The 16,211-nt window shown below is 47.5% G+C and overlaps 2 protein-coding genes across 5 annotated transcripts in view; one reads left to right on the forward strand and one right to left on the reverse strand.

Annotated features, from left to right (window-relative positions):
- The window catches only part of LOC134859226 (glutamate dehydrogenase 1, mitochondrial), a 17,004-nt gene extending 10,657 nt beyond the window's left edge, over positions 1-6,347 (reverse strand). Inside the window, exons 1-2 of one of the 2 annotated variants that reach the window (XM_063875602.1) lie at positions 5,854-6,347; positions 2,145-2,225 (exon numbers count right to left, since the gene is read on the reverse strand). In XM_063875602.1, coding sequence (XP_063731672.1) covers positions 2,145-2,225; positions 5,854-6,202 — 430 coding nt within the window. In that variant the 5' untranslated portion in view covers positions 6,203-6,347. Of the gene's footprint in view, positions 1-2,144; positions 2,226-5,758; positions 5,780-5,853 lie in introns of those variants that run through there. The other variant, XM_063875603.1, reaches the window with a different exon arrangement.
- shld2 (shieldin complex subunit 2) lies at positions 5,352-14,928 on the forward strand. Of its 3 annotated transcripts, XM_063875601.1 has the most exons (10): positions 5,354-6,196; positions 7,798-7,962; positions 9,258-10,003; positions 10,083-10,233; positions 10,486-10,593; positions 10,784-10,978; positions 11,236-11,598; positions 12,837-13,077; positions 13,276-13,391; positions 13,467-14,928. In XM_063875601.1, exons 2-10 carry the CDS (start codon positions 7,803-7,805, stop codon positions 13,643-13,645), a joined length of 2,259 nt encoding a protein of 752 aa, XP_063731671.1. In that variant the 5' UTR covers positions 5,354-6,196; positions 7,798-7,802; the 3' UTR covers positions 13,646-14,928. The 3 variants fall into 3 exon arrangements, with proteins under 3 accessions (XP_063731669.1, XP_063731671.1, XP_063731670.1); XM_063875599.1 differs by having other exon boundaries at positions 5,352-6,196; positions 12,837-13,391; XM_063875600.1 differs by lacking the exon at positions 5,354-6,196 and adding an exon at positions 6,270-6,575 and having other exon boundaries at positions 12,837-13,391.
- The last annotated feature ends 1,283 nt before the right edge of the window (positions 14,929-16,211 follow it).

Here is a 16,211-nt window from a genome sequence, read left to right on the forward strand (position 1 = left end):
TGAGGAGTGAGTGAGTGAGTGATGAGTGAGTGAGTGGTGAGTAGAGTGGCAGTGGTGAGTGAGGAGTGAGTGAGTGAGTGAGTGAGAGTGAAGAGGAGCCATGTAGGAGAGGAGAGTGAGTGAGTGAGTGAGTGGTGTAGAGTGGCCATGTGAGAGGAGCTATGGTGCACAGAGGAGTCATGCCCACAGAGTGAGAAGTGACATGATTGACCCTCTGGTTGAGAGTGTAGGGAAGTGTGTCAGGATGGGTAGTGTGAGTTTGGATTGTGGTGAAGGAGTTTTAGTTTTTGTAACTCAGAGTATTTCTGGGTTGAGTTCAGTGGTGCACGTGGACGTCTGAATAAATCATTATTTATAAGAGGTTAGCCACATATGAGGCGAATGAAGTGGTGATTTGATAATCCCCCGTTTCATGGGGAGTGGTGAGAAGGTGTTGAGTGTAGTGACGTTGTATAGAGTGTATCAGAGTTGATCTCACTGAAAAGTGGTTCATACATTGAGATGTTTGGGTTTTTGTTGGAACCTTGATTGTTTTTATGAATTTATCATGAAAATATCCAATCATTTTAGTGATTTTAGAAATGTGTTTTTTCCTGAAGAGTACATTTCTCTGGTGTTCGAGATCTATCTTATAAATAATATCACGTTTTGTGAGCTCAAATTTGATGTGCGTGAGATTGATGTGAGCTGAGTGATCTGATATATGAATATATAAGTAAAGTGGTGGTGAGTGAGTGAGTGTGAGGAGTGAGTGAGTGAGTGGTGGTGAGTGAGTGAGGAGTGAGAGTGAGAGTGAGTGAGTGAGTGAGTGAGTGAGTGAGAGTGAGAAGTGTGAGTGAGTGAGATGGTGAGTGAGGATGAGTGAGTGAGGAGTGAGAGAGTGGAGTGAGTGAGTGAGTGAGTGAGTGAGTGAGAGTGAGAGAGTTGAGTGAGAGAGTTGAGTGAGTGAGTGAGTGAGTGAGTGAGTGAGTGAGTAGAGAGTGTGAGTGAGAGGGGTGAGTGAGTGAGTGAGTGAGTGAGTGAGAGTGAGAGAGTTGAGTGAGTGAGTGAGTGGTGAGTGAGTGAGTGAGAGTGAGAGAGTGTGAGTGAGTGAGAGTGTGTGTGAGTGGAGTGAGTGAGTGAGTGAGTGAGGGTTGAGTGAGTGAGTGATGAGTGAGATGAGAGTGTGAGTGAGTGAGTGAGTGAGTGAGTGAGTGAGTGAGTGTGTGTGAGAGAGTGAGTGAGTGAGAGTGAGAGTGTGTGAGAGTGAGTGTGTGTGAGAGAGTGAGTGAGTGAGAGTGAGAGTGTGTGAGAGTGAGTGAGTGTGTGTGTGAGTGAGTGAGTGAGTGAGTGAGTGAGAGTGTGTGAGTGAGTGAGTGAGAGTGAGAGAGTGTGAGTGAGTGAGAGAGTGAGAGTGAGAGAGTGTGAGTGAGTGAGTGAGTGAGTGAGTGAGAGTGAGAGAGTGTGTGAGTGAGTGAGTGAGAGAGTGAGTGAGTGAGTGAGAGAGTGTGAGTGAGTGAGTGAGTGAGTGTGAGTGAGAGAGTGAGTGAGTGAGAGAGTGTGAGTGAGTGAGTGAGTGAGTGAGTGAGAGTGAGAGAGTGTGAGTGAGTGAGTGAGTGAGTGAGTGTGAGAGAGTGTGAGTGAGTGAGTGAGTGTGTGAGTGAGTGAGTGAGAGTGAGAGAGTGTGAGTGAGTGAGTGAGTGAGTGAGTGAGTGAGAGTGAGAGAGTGTGAGTGAGTGAGTGAGAGTGAGAGAGTGAGAGAGTGTGAGTGAGTGAGTGAGTGAGTGAGTGAGTGAGTGAGAGTGAGAGAGTCTGAGTGAGAGAGTCTGAGTGAGTGAGTGAGTGAGTGAGTGAGTGAGTGAGAGTGAGAGAGTGTGAGTGAGTGAGTGAGTGAGTGAGTGAGAGTGAGAGAGTCTGAGTGAGTGAGTGAGTGAGTGAGTGAGTGAGTGAGAGTGAGAGAGTGTGAGTGAGTGAGAGTGTGTGTGTGAGTGAGTGAGTGAGTGAGTGAGTGAGAGTGTGTGAGTGAGTGAGTGAGAGTGAGAGAGTGAGAGTGTGTGAGAGAGTGAGTGAGTGAGTGTGTGTGAGAGAGTGAGTGAGTGAGAGTGAGAGTGTGTGAGAGTGAGTGAGTGAGTGTGTGTGTGAGTGAGTGAGTGTGTGTTCCTCACCGACGACAGCACACTTGTAGGTCATCAGCGAGGCCAGAGCTTTCACCTCGTCCACAGTGACGTCTGTGCTGAAGCGGATCCCTGAGAGACAGAGCAAACACCTGAACACACTGAAGCTCAGAGAAACCTTCATATGGTTTCCAATATAGAGTTATAGTTGTTATGAAATGTCTTTGTTAATCATTCTGTTCTTCCTTATTATTTCCCCTAGAGTTTTTCTCCACGTCTTCCTATCCTTTGCACGGCCCTCCCTGCCTCAGCAGGAAGGACTCCTCCGCTGCAGACGGGCCTCAGCATGTTCTCTGCTTCCTCCTCCAGAGAAACAACGCCCCCCCCCCCCGCCGCTCAGAGAGGAGGGTCCTCTTCAACTCCTGACTGTATCTGTGAGACTTTATCTGCACTTTAATGGGGGTTATTCATTCCTGCGCTCAGTGAGAGAAAGGGAGCTGGATGGTGGAAAATATAAAGAGTAGAGCGTTGGCAGTAGAGGGGTGAGGGAGGGAGGAGTGAGTCAGGGAGGGTGTGGTGCTTCATTATTAAAGGAGCAGGACAAAGAGTTTAATTTGCCTTCAGTGAAAACAGCCGCACCCTGTCCTCTGGAGGCCTGCATGTAAATCTCTTTTCCCCGTATCTGCAGGCTGTAAACTACGGCAGAAACACACAAGGTCCATCTCATCTGCAAATCTGATCCTTTATCTTAATATTTCTACCTTTTTATATTTATGTTTGTTATATTACAATTTTGTTAAATCCACATTTTTCCTTATTTTATTTATCTTTCAATTCAATATTTTTTGTATTTATCTTGATTAAATTAATAATAGTTTGTAAATGATCTTATTTACAGTGGGGCAAAACAGTATTTAGTCAGCCACCAATTGTGCAAGTTCTCCCATTTCAAAAGATGAGAGAGGCCTGTAATTTGATCATAGGTACACTTCAACTATGAGAGACAGAATGGGGGAAACAATCCAGGAAATCACATTGTAGGATTTTAATGAATTAATTTCAGATGATTGTGGAAAATAAGTATTTGGTCAATAACAAAAGTTCATCTCAATACTTTGTTATATACCCTTTGTTGGCAATGACAGAGGTCAAAGGTTTTCTGTAAGTCTTCACAAGGTTTCCACACTGTTGCTGGTATTTTGGCCCATTCCTCCATGCAGATCTCCTCTAAAGCAGTGATGTTTTGGGGCTGTCGGACTTTCAACTCCCTCCAAAGATTTTCTATGGGTTGAGATCTGGAGACTGGCTAGGCCACTCCAGGACCTTGAAATGCTTCTTACGAAGCCACTCCTTCGTTGTCCTGGCGGTGTGTTTGGGATCACTGTCATGCTGAAAGACCCAGCCACGCTTCATCTTCAGTGCCCTTGCTGATGGAAGGAGGTTTTCACTCAAAACCTCACGATACATGGCCCCATTCATTCTTTCCTTTACACGGATCAGTCGTCCTGGTCCCTTTGCAGAAGAACAGCCCCAAAGCTTGATGTTTCCACCCCCATGCTTCACAGTAGGTATGGTGTTCTTTGGAGGCAACTCTGCATTCTTTCTCCTCCAAACACGACCAGTTGAGTTTTTACCAAAAAGTTCTATTTTGGTTTCATCTGACCATATGACATTCTCCCAGTCCTCTTCTGGATCATCCAAATGCCCTCTAGCAAACTTCAGACGGGCCTGGACATGTACTGGCTTAAGCAGGGGGACACGTCTGGAACTGCAGGATGTAAGTCCCTGGCGGCGTAGTGTGTTACTGATGGTAGCCTCTGTTACTTTGGTCCCAGCTCTCTGCAGGTCATTCACTAGGTCCCCCCGTGTGGTTCTGGGATTTTTGCTCACCGTTCTTGTGATCATTTTGACCCCACGGGGTGAGATCTTGCGTGGAGCCCCAGATGGAGGGAGATTAGCAGTGGTCTTGTATGTCTTCCATTTTCTAATAATTGCTCCCACAGTTGATTTCTTCGCCCCAAGCTGCTTACCTATTGCAGATTCAGTTTTCCCAGCCTGGTGCAGGTCTACAATGTTGTCTCTGGTCTCCTTTGACAGCTCTTTGGTCTTGGCCATAGTGGAGTTTGGAGTATGACTGTTTGAGGTTGTGGACAGGTGTCTTTTATACTGATAACGAGTTCAAAAAGGTGCCATTAATACAGGTAACGAGTGGAGGACAGAGGAGCCTCTTAAAGAAGAAGTTACAGGTCTGTGAGAGCTAGAACTCTTGCTTGTTTGTAGGTGACCCAATACTTATTTTACCGAGGAATTTACAATGAATTCATTAAAATCCTACAATGTGATTTCCTGGTTGTTTCCCCCATTCTGTCTCTCATAGTTGAGTGTACCTATGATGAAAATTACAGGCCTCTCTCATCTTTTGAAATGGGAGAACTTGCACAATTGGTGGCTGACTAAATACTGTTTTGCCCCACTGTATTTGTCTTTATATCTCAACATGCAGGAGGTTGTGTCCCTGTTTCGAATGTTATTCAAAGTATGCACGGCCGCTTCTTTATCAGCTGATTAGAGTTTATGAACCAGGTCTGTTTCAGAATCAGGACAGGATCTGTTCTGCATGTAAACAGAGTCCTCTCTTCATGGTTTACTTCCTGGATCCTGTCAGCAGAGGCTGGAGAACAGGTTCATCAGCCAGGCTGTGATCACACTCAACAACACAGGGATTCATCCGCCAAGAGAAATAGTTCCTTCTTGTTTAGCTTCTATCAGAGGAGGCAGCCTCTGCAGACCGTTTACATGCACTGACACCTACAGCACCACAGCAGAGCTCTGGTTCCAGCTGTTAGTCTCAGAGTCTGTATGTGTTTGTTATGAATAGGGTCCACATGCAGACCTGCTCCTGTCTCTGATCCGCCTGACGACAGAGAGACAGGACATACTCTCGAATGAACCTGCAGTGAAACAGACTCAGGATCAGTGACCTGCAGGACGACCGCCCCCCCAAACAAACAGTTAGTGATTCCTGCCACACACACACACACACACACACACACACACACACACACACACACACACAGCTTGTCTTTCAGCATTCCTGAACAGGAAGGAAGCCTCTCCCCCTTCTCTCACACACACACACACACACACACACACACACACACACACACACACACACACACACACACACACACACACACACACACACACACACACACACACACACACACACACACACACACACACACACACACACACACACAGGTTCTTGTTGGTGATTCTTTTTTATTAAAAATAAAATATCAGAAACGTTTCTGTAGTTTCCTATTGCATGTAACTTGTTTACTTATTTCACTCTGAATATATTTAGGTATGCAGTGGGGCCATTCCGGGACATGTTCTGACCTTAATCTCAGAATTCTGACAAAAACATATTTATTCTTTTCGGATTCGTTTTTTCATTCTCAGAATTAGGACTCATTTTTATGAATCAGAATTTTGAAGAAAACAAAATGTTTTTTATGAGACTTTTTTTCTCCAGAAAAGTATTATTATTGTCCTGCGATTTTTATTTATGACTTTTCGGGTGAAATCTGATCATTCTGACTGTGCCAGAGTGATGGATTGGTGGGGGTCAGGTGCTGGCTGTGCTGAGCCCCGTTAAACTCCCCTCCCTTGCAGGGGGTCCTGGTTAGACTCACCTCCCTTGCAGGGGGTCCTGGTTAGACTCACCTCCCTTGCAGGGGGTCCTGGTTAGACTCACCTCCCTTGCAGGGGGTCCGGTGCTGACTGTGCTGAGCCCGGTAGCCCTCGATCACCTCCCACTCTCCGGAGTCCTTCCTGATGGGGAAGCAGAGGCTGAGCACGTGGTTACACGGCTTGATGATCCTCAGGATCCCGCGGACCCGCTTCCTCTTCTGCTCCAGACTCTCCCGAGTCTTCAGGCCCTCCACCAGTCGGTCCTCCACGATGGCTGCTCCCCGGTCGAAGAAGCCCTCCACCATGGTGAAGAAGTTGGGGTCGTCGCTGCGGTCCACGGCCTGGCTGTAGGCTCGGTGCCGCAGGACGGAGCCCGAGGCCCGGGGGAGAAGAGACCCAAAGCACCGGTACATTATCACCGTTTTATGGAGGTTTAAAGCCGTTTAAAGAGAGTCAGAGGGGGAGAGAAGAGAGGAGGAGCGGGGATACAGACACTGTCCCGCAGCGCGAACTCCGCCTCCTGCTACACCTCCTGAAGCGCGTGCGTGATAACCTATGCGCGTGTGGGTGCTCGTGCAACTATATGTATTATAAGTTTAGGCACGAGACCGTTTATAAACTGGTTTAACCCGGAAAACTCGCTCAGTCTGAGGCTAAGTAAACTTTAGCTTAACTATAGCTTAACTTTAGCTACCTTAAGCTAGAGCATGTTTCTCCACGTCAGTGACGCAGAAAGTGGACAGAAACCGGCGCAGAAGTGTAGAAAGTGAACATTATATGGAACACGTGTGTATATTTTCACTTTTGTGACGTGTTTGCTGTGTTTTTGTGTTTTTTAAATTAGGGCTGAGCTAGCAAGAGTTGCTTCAAAGGAAGCTTCCGGTTGTAACATTCAAAATAAAAGCACAGTGATACAAGTTTACTTCATTCAACTATTTATTTTAATACGGGCAAAACGTAAAACGCATTGCATTATACACTCACAGATAGACCGCTACACAAACCGTTCCAACGTACGACTGTTATGAAGTAATGGACAATAATACGAGACTTTTATATTGAAATCCAAAAGTCTTTACTGTTAACCTAATGCCATGCCTCGGGAGCGCGCCTCGTTAAACCCACATATTTAGAAGTGTCAGGGTTTCTTTACGTTTGAAACATTTCTAAACTATTTCCAATTTAGATGATTAAATGTGTAATGATTGTTAAGAGGAATTTAATACATCTAAAAGAAAGTAAGTGTGTGTGTGTGTGTGTGTGTGTGTGTGTGTGTGTGTGTGTGTGTGTGTGTGTGGTTTTAAATGTCTTCTAAACTTAGACTCCTCGTCATTTCGTTTATATTAAGACAGTTTATATCGTATGTCTGTCTGAGGCTCCAAGAAACTCACTCAGTACATATGGCAGGCTGTGGCGCAGCGGTATGGGGCACTGGTCTTCGGATAAGGGGAGTACTGGTTCAATTCCCACTTTAGTCAAAGACTCTCACCCCACATTGTTCCTGTGGGGATCGTCCGCACAGTGTGCGTTGCTTTGGATAAAAGGGTCCAATAATTAACATGGAATGTAATGATATTAGAAAACGTTTTCTAAAGACACCAAATAATATCAGAAATATGAGGAAAGGTCAATCACCAGACAAAATGTTACAAAAATGAGTAAATAAAGTAAAGTATTTAGAAAGAATGAGTATTGTAATATCCAGAAATGTAGTAATCAATAGAATATCAGAAAAAAAGTGATTAACCAAATGATCCATAATAAGACCAATAAAACGCCCTAAACTCATTTTAAAACATCAGCTAAATATGGACAATAATATAATAAAAATACCCCAAAATTATATAAAAACATCTGTCTTTTTCTCACTTTGGAGAGTATTTAACCCCCCCACACCCTGCACAATTAAAAACTAACAAAACTGTATCAAAAAACACAATGAATAAAAACCTAAAATTCTTATTTCAAACACATCTGAATGTTTGTCTTGAATATTTCCCCTCTGCAGCCGTCATGTCCGACCGTCCAAAGATCCACGTCTTCCTGGGGGCTCCTCCGACCCCTGACCCAGCCTCGAGGCCTGCAGCTTGGGGGGAGGCGGAGCGGCGGCCCCCTGGAGACTGGAGACACCTGGAGCTCCGCTGGCAGGACGGACACCTGAAGGCACCACCAGGTGAGGAGACGTTGGGTTTGCTAAATAACTTTAATAATAAAAAATCTAATAATTTGAGTTTGCTCAATTTTTGGGTGGATTCTTTTTAAATGTTTCAAATAAAATAATAACGATTGTTTTTATTTGAAAATATTTAATAAAAACAATCACTAAAAATCACTTTGATTTGTTAGAATATTTAATTTACGAAATAATTTTGTATGTGAAAAAGAAAAACTTGCATTTTGAAACAATTTAGGAATTACATTTTATTTATAACAAAGTAACGAGGCTTACTTCGGTACGGACTGACAGACTTGGGGCTTTGTAGTATTGCACATGTGGTTTTCACTTTATAAAACAACTTCCCTTTGACCAGAAATAAAGTCACTTGGCACTGTAGCAGCAGATGTACTTTATAATTCAACCGTATGATGGGAGTGTCATCAGCAGAGGCTGGGATACTATGAACTGGAAGAGAGAGGAGAGTTAGCAGGAGCTCCGACAGTATGGAACATTGCGTCAGAATGACAGCAGGGGGGATTAGAGCATTGTGGGTAATAATGTGTGTGTACGTTTATCTATATCATCGAGTCATGTGGCGTTAATTGTAAAAGTGTACACTTGGCAAAGTTGCAAACATCACTAACCTCTGCTGTCTCGTCCTGTGTCCGGTTCGGTGTGTTCGGCCAAAAGGTACTCAGGTGGAACACCCAGACAGAAGAAAGTTCCGGGAGGGACCAAGTGGCGTGAGGCGCAGGGGGGTTATCAAAATTGGGGAAGTTGTGTTATTTAGTATGGTCATGTATAATGGGGTTTGGTGGGTTACAAGACAACGGTTGACTAAGTGATGCATGGTGTGGGGTAAAGAATATGAACAATATTCTTTATAATATCCGATAGTTTACAGTTGCTACACTTACCTGGGAATGGTTTCTCCAGAGGAAGTCATCTGAAGACACCCTATATAAGAGCCAGTCTTCACTCAAATAGGAAGTGTGAAATGTACCTGCCTGCTGGCTTCTCACTTGTAGAGGTTTAAAATAAAGTTCACCAGCCGCTAAACATGATCATTTTAAAGTTGGTAAAACATAAAAAACCTTTAATTTTGCTTTAAAATCTTTTATTCAAAAATAATTATTTAGAATTTGCGCAAAATAAAACATCAGGCATTCAGCGACAGTTCTTTAAACATTTACGTGTGATTTTCAGGTTTGTTTATGAGTCTCAGAGTTGAGTATGAAGACGGTAAACCAAATGAATTTATTCCTCGAAACTTAACGGGAACAATTCAAATCATTTCCTGTGTTTTTCAGACGCTGTCGGAAGGTGTCTGCCCGAGCAAGTGAAAAAGAGCGATGAGATACAGAAGGATCAGGGGCACAGGAAGTCTGAATCTGATTGGACAACAGAGGAGCGACACCCCCGACAGGAAGTTCAGTGTTCGGCTTCGATGCTGGAGTATCTGGACAGCTGTTTCCCTGCAACTCCACATCGCTCCCCCCCGACTCCTCTCTCCGCTCACACTCACTTCCTCTCCAGCTGGACGCTGAGTCAGGCCTTGGTCCTGAAGGGCAGGCACGCCGTCCAATCAGCATCCAGCCCTGAGAGAGCTCCGCCTCCTCAAGCCGCGTATACTCATACTATGTCACCTCAAGCCCCGCCTCTTCAGACACTACCCCCTCAAATACCGCATTCACAAGCCCCGCCTCCTCAAACCCCTACGCCCTTGTCCTCCAGCACCCCCGAGCTCTTCAGACCCTTGAGTCTGTCTCCGGGAGCTTCCTCCCTGGAGCTCTTCGGCCCCCCTTGCCGGACCCTGCGGGCGCAGGAGGGGAACATGGTGGTTGAGGTCACCCCGGATGGCGTGCTGATTTCCCAGGAGGCCGAGCAGCGAGACCCCCCCTCCAAATTCCCGGACTTAAAGAGAGCTCGGATCTCAGAAACTCCGCCTTCCGGGCTCCGGGGCGGCACCACACTCCTGACCCGCTGTGCCCCTCGGGGGGGCCGGTACTCGGTGCTGGTGGCGGTGGTTCACCCCTCCCACCTGAAGGAGGTGAAGGTGGGTGCAGCCGTGACCACACGTTGAGCTGTCTGTTGTTAAGGTGCGAGGTTCTTTTCTTCGTTGGTGTTGTTTGCAGGTGAGGTCGGGGCCGTCGGCGGGGTCCTGCGTTCCTCTGGCCTCCATCGTGGTGACGGACCAATCAGGAGTGGAGATGAAGGTGGTGCTGTGGCGGCGGGCGGCGTTCTGGGCGCTAACCGTCAGCCCGGGAGAGGTGCTGCTGCTCACAGGTGAGCCCCCCTCTGAGGAGCTGCAGCCCCGCTGTGTTCCATCACCAAAGACCAGAGGATTTGGAAACAATATTTGGGATCTTCTCACTAAAATTCACTTTGAAAACAACTTTTGATTTGCTAAATAAAAAAAAAGAAGTTTTTATGGGGACACTGAAATAATAATTTTGATTTGCAAAAAAAAAACATTTCATTTGTTAACGTTTGGATTTAATCCCAGACTTAAAAAAAAAGTTTGTTGTTGTTGTTTAGCTCTGCAGGTGAAGGAGGACAAGTGGAGAGGGGAGACTGTGCTGCAGTCGACCTTCAGTAGCAAACTGCTCAACCTCGGAAACATCGCTGACTCCGCCTCCCCGCCAGGTACCACTGAACTACACCTCGGCCAATCAGCAGCCTCGCCTGATAACCCTGAACTTAACAAGGCGTTGTCCCGTATAAACAGGAAGTAGATTGCATAACAACACTCATTAAGCTCACGGTTATTCCCCTGCAGGACGGTCCTGGAGTATCTGGATCAGCTGAATGATATATACCCCCCCTCTCTCTGCAGTTCCTCAGCAGGTGAGCGCTTGCTCGCTCAGCTCTCTCTGCAGCTTCCTGCGGGAGCAGCGCCCCCTGCTGGTGTCTCTGAGGCTCCGCCCCCCTCAGGACCCGACCCGCCTCTCCTACACCGCCCTGAGGTCTCTGAGGGTCAACATGCTGGTCCATGCACTGCTGCGCGTCACAGACACACACACCAGCACAGGTGAGAGGCTTCACATCCCAGCGGAGTATTCCATACTGTCTACTGGTTTCAGACTGGGAGCAGTGGAGCAGAGAGAATGCGCAAAACAATAAAACCTGTGTGTGTGTGTGTGTGTGTGTGTGTGTGTGTGTGTGTGTGTGTGTGTGTGTGTGTGTGTGTGTGTGTGTGTGTGTGTGTGTGTGTGTGTGTGTGTGTGTGTGTGTGTGTGTGTGTGTGTGTGTGTGTGTGTGTGTGTGTGTGTGTGTGTGTGTGTGTAGCGTGGCGCAGCGATGCGGGGGCTGGCTGCAGGTCTGCGCTGCAGCTGCAGGCGGTGCTGACGGTGCAGCAGCCCGGCGGCCAGCAGGGGGCACTGCTGCTGTGGGGGGCCGCGGTGGACTGGCTGAACCGCTTCAGAGACAGAGGGACAGGGACCCCCCCCTCAGAGGCCGTCTGGGACTTCCGCACCCTGCTGGTGAGGGAGGGGGCGACCTCCGACCTCCCGGAGCTGCACTCCACCCCCTGGAGCTCAGTCCGGCCTCTGGACCCCGCGGACCCCCGAGCGCAAGAGTTCCTGACCCCAGCCGTCCCCCCAGCAGGTCTGGAGCTGGATCTGGACACGTTGCTGTCCCAGAGACACAGCGGTGAGTCTAGCCCTCTGCTGGGGACCCTCTCTCTGTAGGGGACCCTCTCTCTGTAGGGGACCCTCTCTCTCTACAGGGCAACCTCTCTCTCTGCAGGGGAACCCCTCTCTCTGTAGGGGAACCTCTCTCTCTGTAGGGGAACCCCTCTCTCTCTGTAGGGGACCCCCTCTCTCTCTGCAGAGGAACCCCTCTCTCTCTCTGCAGGGGACCCTCTCTGTGCAGAGGAACCCCTCTCTCTCTCTGTAGGGAACCCCCTCTGTGCAGAGGAACCCCTCTCTCTCTGTAGAGGAACCCCTCTCTCTCTCTGCAGGGGACCCTCTCTGTGCAGAGGAACCCCCCTCTCTGTGCAGAGGAACCCCTCTCTCTCTGTAGGGGACCCTCTCTGTGCAGAGGAACCCCTCTCTCTCTGTAGGGGACCCTCTTTCTCTCTCTGCAGAGGAACCCCTCTCTCTCTCTGCAGGGGACCCTCTCTCTCTCTGTAGGGGACCCTCTCTGTGCAGAGGAACCCATCTCTCTCTGCAGGGGACCCCCTCTCTCTCTGTAGGGGACCCCCTCTCTCTCTGTAGGGGACCCCCTCTCTCTCTTCAGGGGACCCCCTCTCTCTCTGCAGGGGAACCCCACTCTCTCTGCAGAGGAACCCCTCTCTCTCTCTGTAGGGGACCCTGTCTGTGCAGAGGAACCCCTCTCTCTTCAGGGGAACCCATCTCTCTGTGCAGGGGAACCCCTCTCTCTTCAGGGGAACCCATCTCTCTATGCAGGGGAACCCCTCTCTCTCTGCAGAGGAACCCCTCTCTCTCTCTGCAGAGGACCCTCTCTCTCTCTGTAGGGGAACTCTCTTTCTCTGCGCAGAGGAACCCCTCTCTCTCTGTAGGGGACCCTCTCTGTGCAGAGGAACCCCTCTCTCTCTCTGTAGAGAAACCCCTCTCTCTTTCTGCAGGGGACCCTCTCTCTCTCTGTAGGGGAACCCCTCTTTCTCTGTGCAGAGGAACCCCTCTCTCTCTGTAGGGGACCCTCTCTGTGCAGAGGAACCCCTCTCTCTCTCTGTAGAGGAACCCCTCTCTCTCTGCTGGGGACCCTCTCTCTGTGCTGGTGACCCTCTCTCTGCAGGGGACCCTCTCTCTCTCTGCAGGGGACCCTCTCTCTCTCTGCAGGACCCTCTCTCTCTGCAGGGGACCCTCTCTGTCTGTGCTGGGGACCCTCTCTCTGCAGGTGAGTAAAAGCTGCGTCTCCTCCCCCAGGTGAGGTGGAGCTCAGGGTCCAGCTGCTCTGCTTCCACTTCCAGGACTCCTCTCCTTCCCAGAATGCACCTCAGCGAGTGGACAGCTGCACGCCGCTGCCTGCCGTGGTGGCGGCGTTGAGCGGAGACGTGACGTACGCCGGCTGCGCCCGCTGCACCGCAGAGCTCAGCACCGACGCTAACGGCATCTACTGTCCCTGCTACCCCTGCCTGCCCCACACCGCCGTCCGCCGCTACTACAGGTACCTGAATGCACCACGGGGTTACCAGCCAGAGGAATCAGCAGCAACATATACTGTATGTGTGTGTGTGTGTGTGTGTGTGTGTGTGTGTGTGTGTGTGTGTGTGTGTGTGTGTGTGTGTGTGTGTGTGTGTGTGTGTGTGTGTGTGTGTGTGTGTGTGTGTGTGTGTGTGTGTGTGTGTGTGTGTGTGTCTTTCAGGCCAGGTGTGCTGACAGTCGGGGGACAGGGCAGCAGTCAGGTGTGTGTTCAGGTTCCTCCCGTTCCTCTGGAGAAGATCCTGGAGGCTCCACCTGACAGACTCCACAGGACCTCAGGTGAGAGACACACACACACACACACACACACACAGTATCTTTAAGACTCTAAGTGTGGTATGTCTGGTCTCTCAGCTCCAGGGTCGGAGGTGAGGTTCGTGGATTTTGCTGCAGAGAGGATCCTGACCCTCCTCAGCCTCCCGAGGAAGACCTTCACCCTCACCTTGCGCAGCCACTTCCAGTGCGACGAGAACAGCGTCGCCCTCCACCAGGACTTCACCCTGCTGGACCTCCATGTCCCAGGTCCCCCGTGAGAGGACGCCCTTCAGAGGGGCTTCCTGTGTTGGTCCCTGAAGGCAGCATCTCCCTGGGCCAATGGGATTCCTCCGTGTGATTTGAATGTCAGACAATACTTTCACCTTGTTGGACATTTTGATAACTTAGCATTTTATACGTCATGTGACTAAAAGAGACCTTCCCTTCTCGAGGTTTCCCTGAAGTGTCTCTAACTTTATCTAAAGGTTTTTTTTATTCTACTTCCTACGAATGAGTCATTTTATTTTGAAATTACTCCTCCTCTGGTTCCTTCTTAGAGATGAAGAGCTAGAACTTGGCATAGCATCACCAGCTTTAGCAACCTTTACCAGCCTTAAAATGAGATGAAATAACAGGTTTTCAGGAGAGAAACAAACTATTCAGATGAGCAATGTAGGAGTCATTAGCTTCATCCAAACCACACACACACCCAGGCACACACACCTGCGCGGAGGTAAGGTTTGGGTACAGTGTCATTTCTGTCTGGTGATTAAAGTTCAGTGGATAAAACCAGGTGTTGATAAAGGACTCCACAGGAACAGTTGGACCTTTATTCAGTGTGCATCATTCCCGTACACAAAGCGCCTCCTGGAATCATTGGATTAACATGTGATCACTTCATCTAAACTAGAGGTTTCTCTCTGATGGAGCTGAGGGGCTGCTGCTGCTGGATGACAGCTGATTAAAGAAACACCATCTGAGTTTTTATGTCCCATTGGGGGTTAAATAACAACGACAATTTAAAATAAAGCTGTTTTAATAATCCTTCTCTCTGACTTCCTCTTCCTAAAAGTATGACTTTTCAGAAAATATGAAAATCCTGACTTTCTAAATCACAACATTTTGTTTGTCTTCTCAAAATTCAGACTTTTTGTCTAGAATTCTGATTTTATCAGAATCCAAACACTTTTACGTTTTTCTGAAAATCTATTTCTTCTCAATATTCAGATTTTTCCTGAAGATCTCAAAATTCAGAAATGTTCTCCTGAAGTTCTGCGTAGTATAGCTGAGAATGTTCTCTAACAAACTGTTTGAATGCTGCTAAACCCCAAGAACAAAGACACACTGTACAGTGACTTTAAATAAAATGTGAGCTGTTGGTGTCACCTCCCCTTTTAATGACTTGTGCTAAGCTAGGCTAACCACGTCCTAATTCAGGGATTCCCAAAGTGTGGTGCGCGAGATGAAACGTGATGGTGGTCTGGTGTAAAAATATTACACAGTGTTGTTTTTTAAGTGGGATTTTTCCATAGGCTCCAATAAAAAACAGGAACAATAAACATTTCCTTTGTAATCCTTTTATTTTAAATAAAAAACTATCATTTATTAGTTTTTGATAGAAACGTAGAAGAAGACAGTCGCTGTCTTCTTCTACGTTTCTATCAAAAACTAATAGAGAGGGGTGCGCTGCAAAAAACGTTTGGGAACGGCTGTCCATAATCATTCTCAAGAGAGTAGTGTTGAGCAGAAGATATTAAACACGACGACACATTAAATGTCTCTTCTTCAGTCTCTGGTCTCAGGGATAAGTCCCTTTAGACGTTTCCCCGGCCACATCCATCAGGTCGTTCAGCAAATCTGAAACAGAAAATATCTGATCACATTTAGTGTGAAACTTATTCATACTGCACTCACAGAAAAACACATTTCCATTGTCTCATTAATGTAGGAAAATATCTTGAGACTAACATCTAAATAATATCCCAAAAATGTCAGGATTTATTTTTGAAATCAGAAATATTTAGGAAATATCTGGAAATGAAAACAAACGTATTTTTGATCTTCAACAGTTAGAAAATAATGAACAATTTATTACAAAATCCAGTGTCTCATATTTAATACATAATGATTGTATTGTTACTAAAGCAGTATTGTAAAAGCAAACAAAACAAAGAATAACATCTCCTGTTTCTGGTTTACTCAAACAAACCTTTCTTGTTAAAGTCTCAAATATTTCCAGAATAGTCGGACTTTCTGTCTCATAATGAATTGTTATTTATGACAGAATTTTCTTATCTTCAATGAGGCCTACCTCCGTCGCTGACCCCCCCGCTCATTCCTCCGCCTGGCACCTGGCCTCCGAATCCTATTCATTAATCATTCAAAGAAAAGAATCGATGAATAAAGAAGAACTACAAAATGAAAAATGAATCCGACTTCAGTCTCATGATAACTGTTATTTAGATGTAATTATCATCACGAGTGCGTACCTCCGTCGCTGACCCCCACGCTCATTCCTCCACCCTGCACCTGTTCTCCAGACGCTCCTGGAGCTCCTTCCATCTCACTGAAGAGTCCATGGAACCCGGAGGACTTCTTCTCCCTGCCGCCGTCGTCGTCGTCGTGGAAGATCTTTGAGAAGAAACCCCTGTCTTCCTCCTTCTCCTTCTCCTTCTCTCGCAGCTTCCTCCTCTTCTCCTCGTCGTTGTCTCTGTCGAAGATCTTGGAGAAGAATCCTCCCTTGTTATCATCCTTGTCCTCGTCCTTGTCGTCCTTCCCGAGAGCTTTCTTCACGGCGTCCTCCACCATGTCTCCTGCAGGACAGACGGAATCACAGCGCGCACA

This window comes from Eleginops maclovinus, chromosome 22, assembly GCF_036324505.1.
Source record: "Eleginops maclovinus isolate JMC-PN-2008 ecotype Puerto Natales chromosome 22, JC_Emac_rtc_rv5, whole genome shotgun sequence".
Classification (NCBI taxonomy): domain Eukaryota; kingdom Metazoa; phylum Chordata; class Actinopteri; order Perciformes; family Eleginopidae; genus Eleginops; species Eleginops maclovinus.

Bases quoted from the DNA above. Each gene is read 5' to 3' on its own strand.
- shld2 (XM_063875599.1), top strand. From the start codon at position 7,803: ATGTCCGACCGTCCAAAGATCCACGTCTTCCTGGGGGCTCCTCCGACC. The intron at 10,594-10,783 runs GTACCACTGAAC...CTCTCTCTGCAG, and splicing joins TGACTCCGCCTCCCCGCCAG to TTCCTCAGCAGGTGAGCGCT. The intron at 13,392-13,466 runs GTGAGAGACACA...CTGGTCTCTCAG, and splicing joins CAGACTCCACAGGACCTCAG to CTCCAGGGTCGGAGGTGAGG.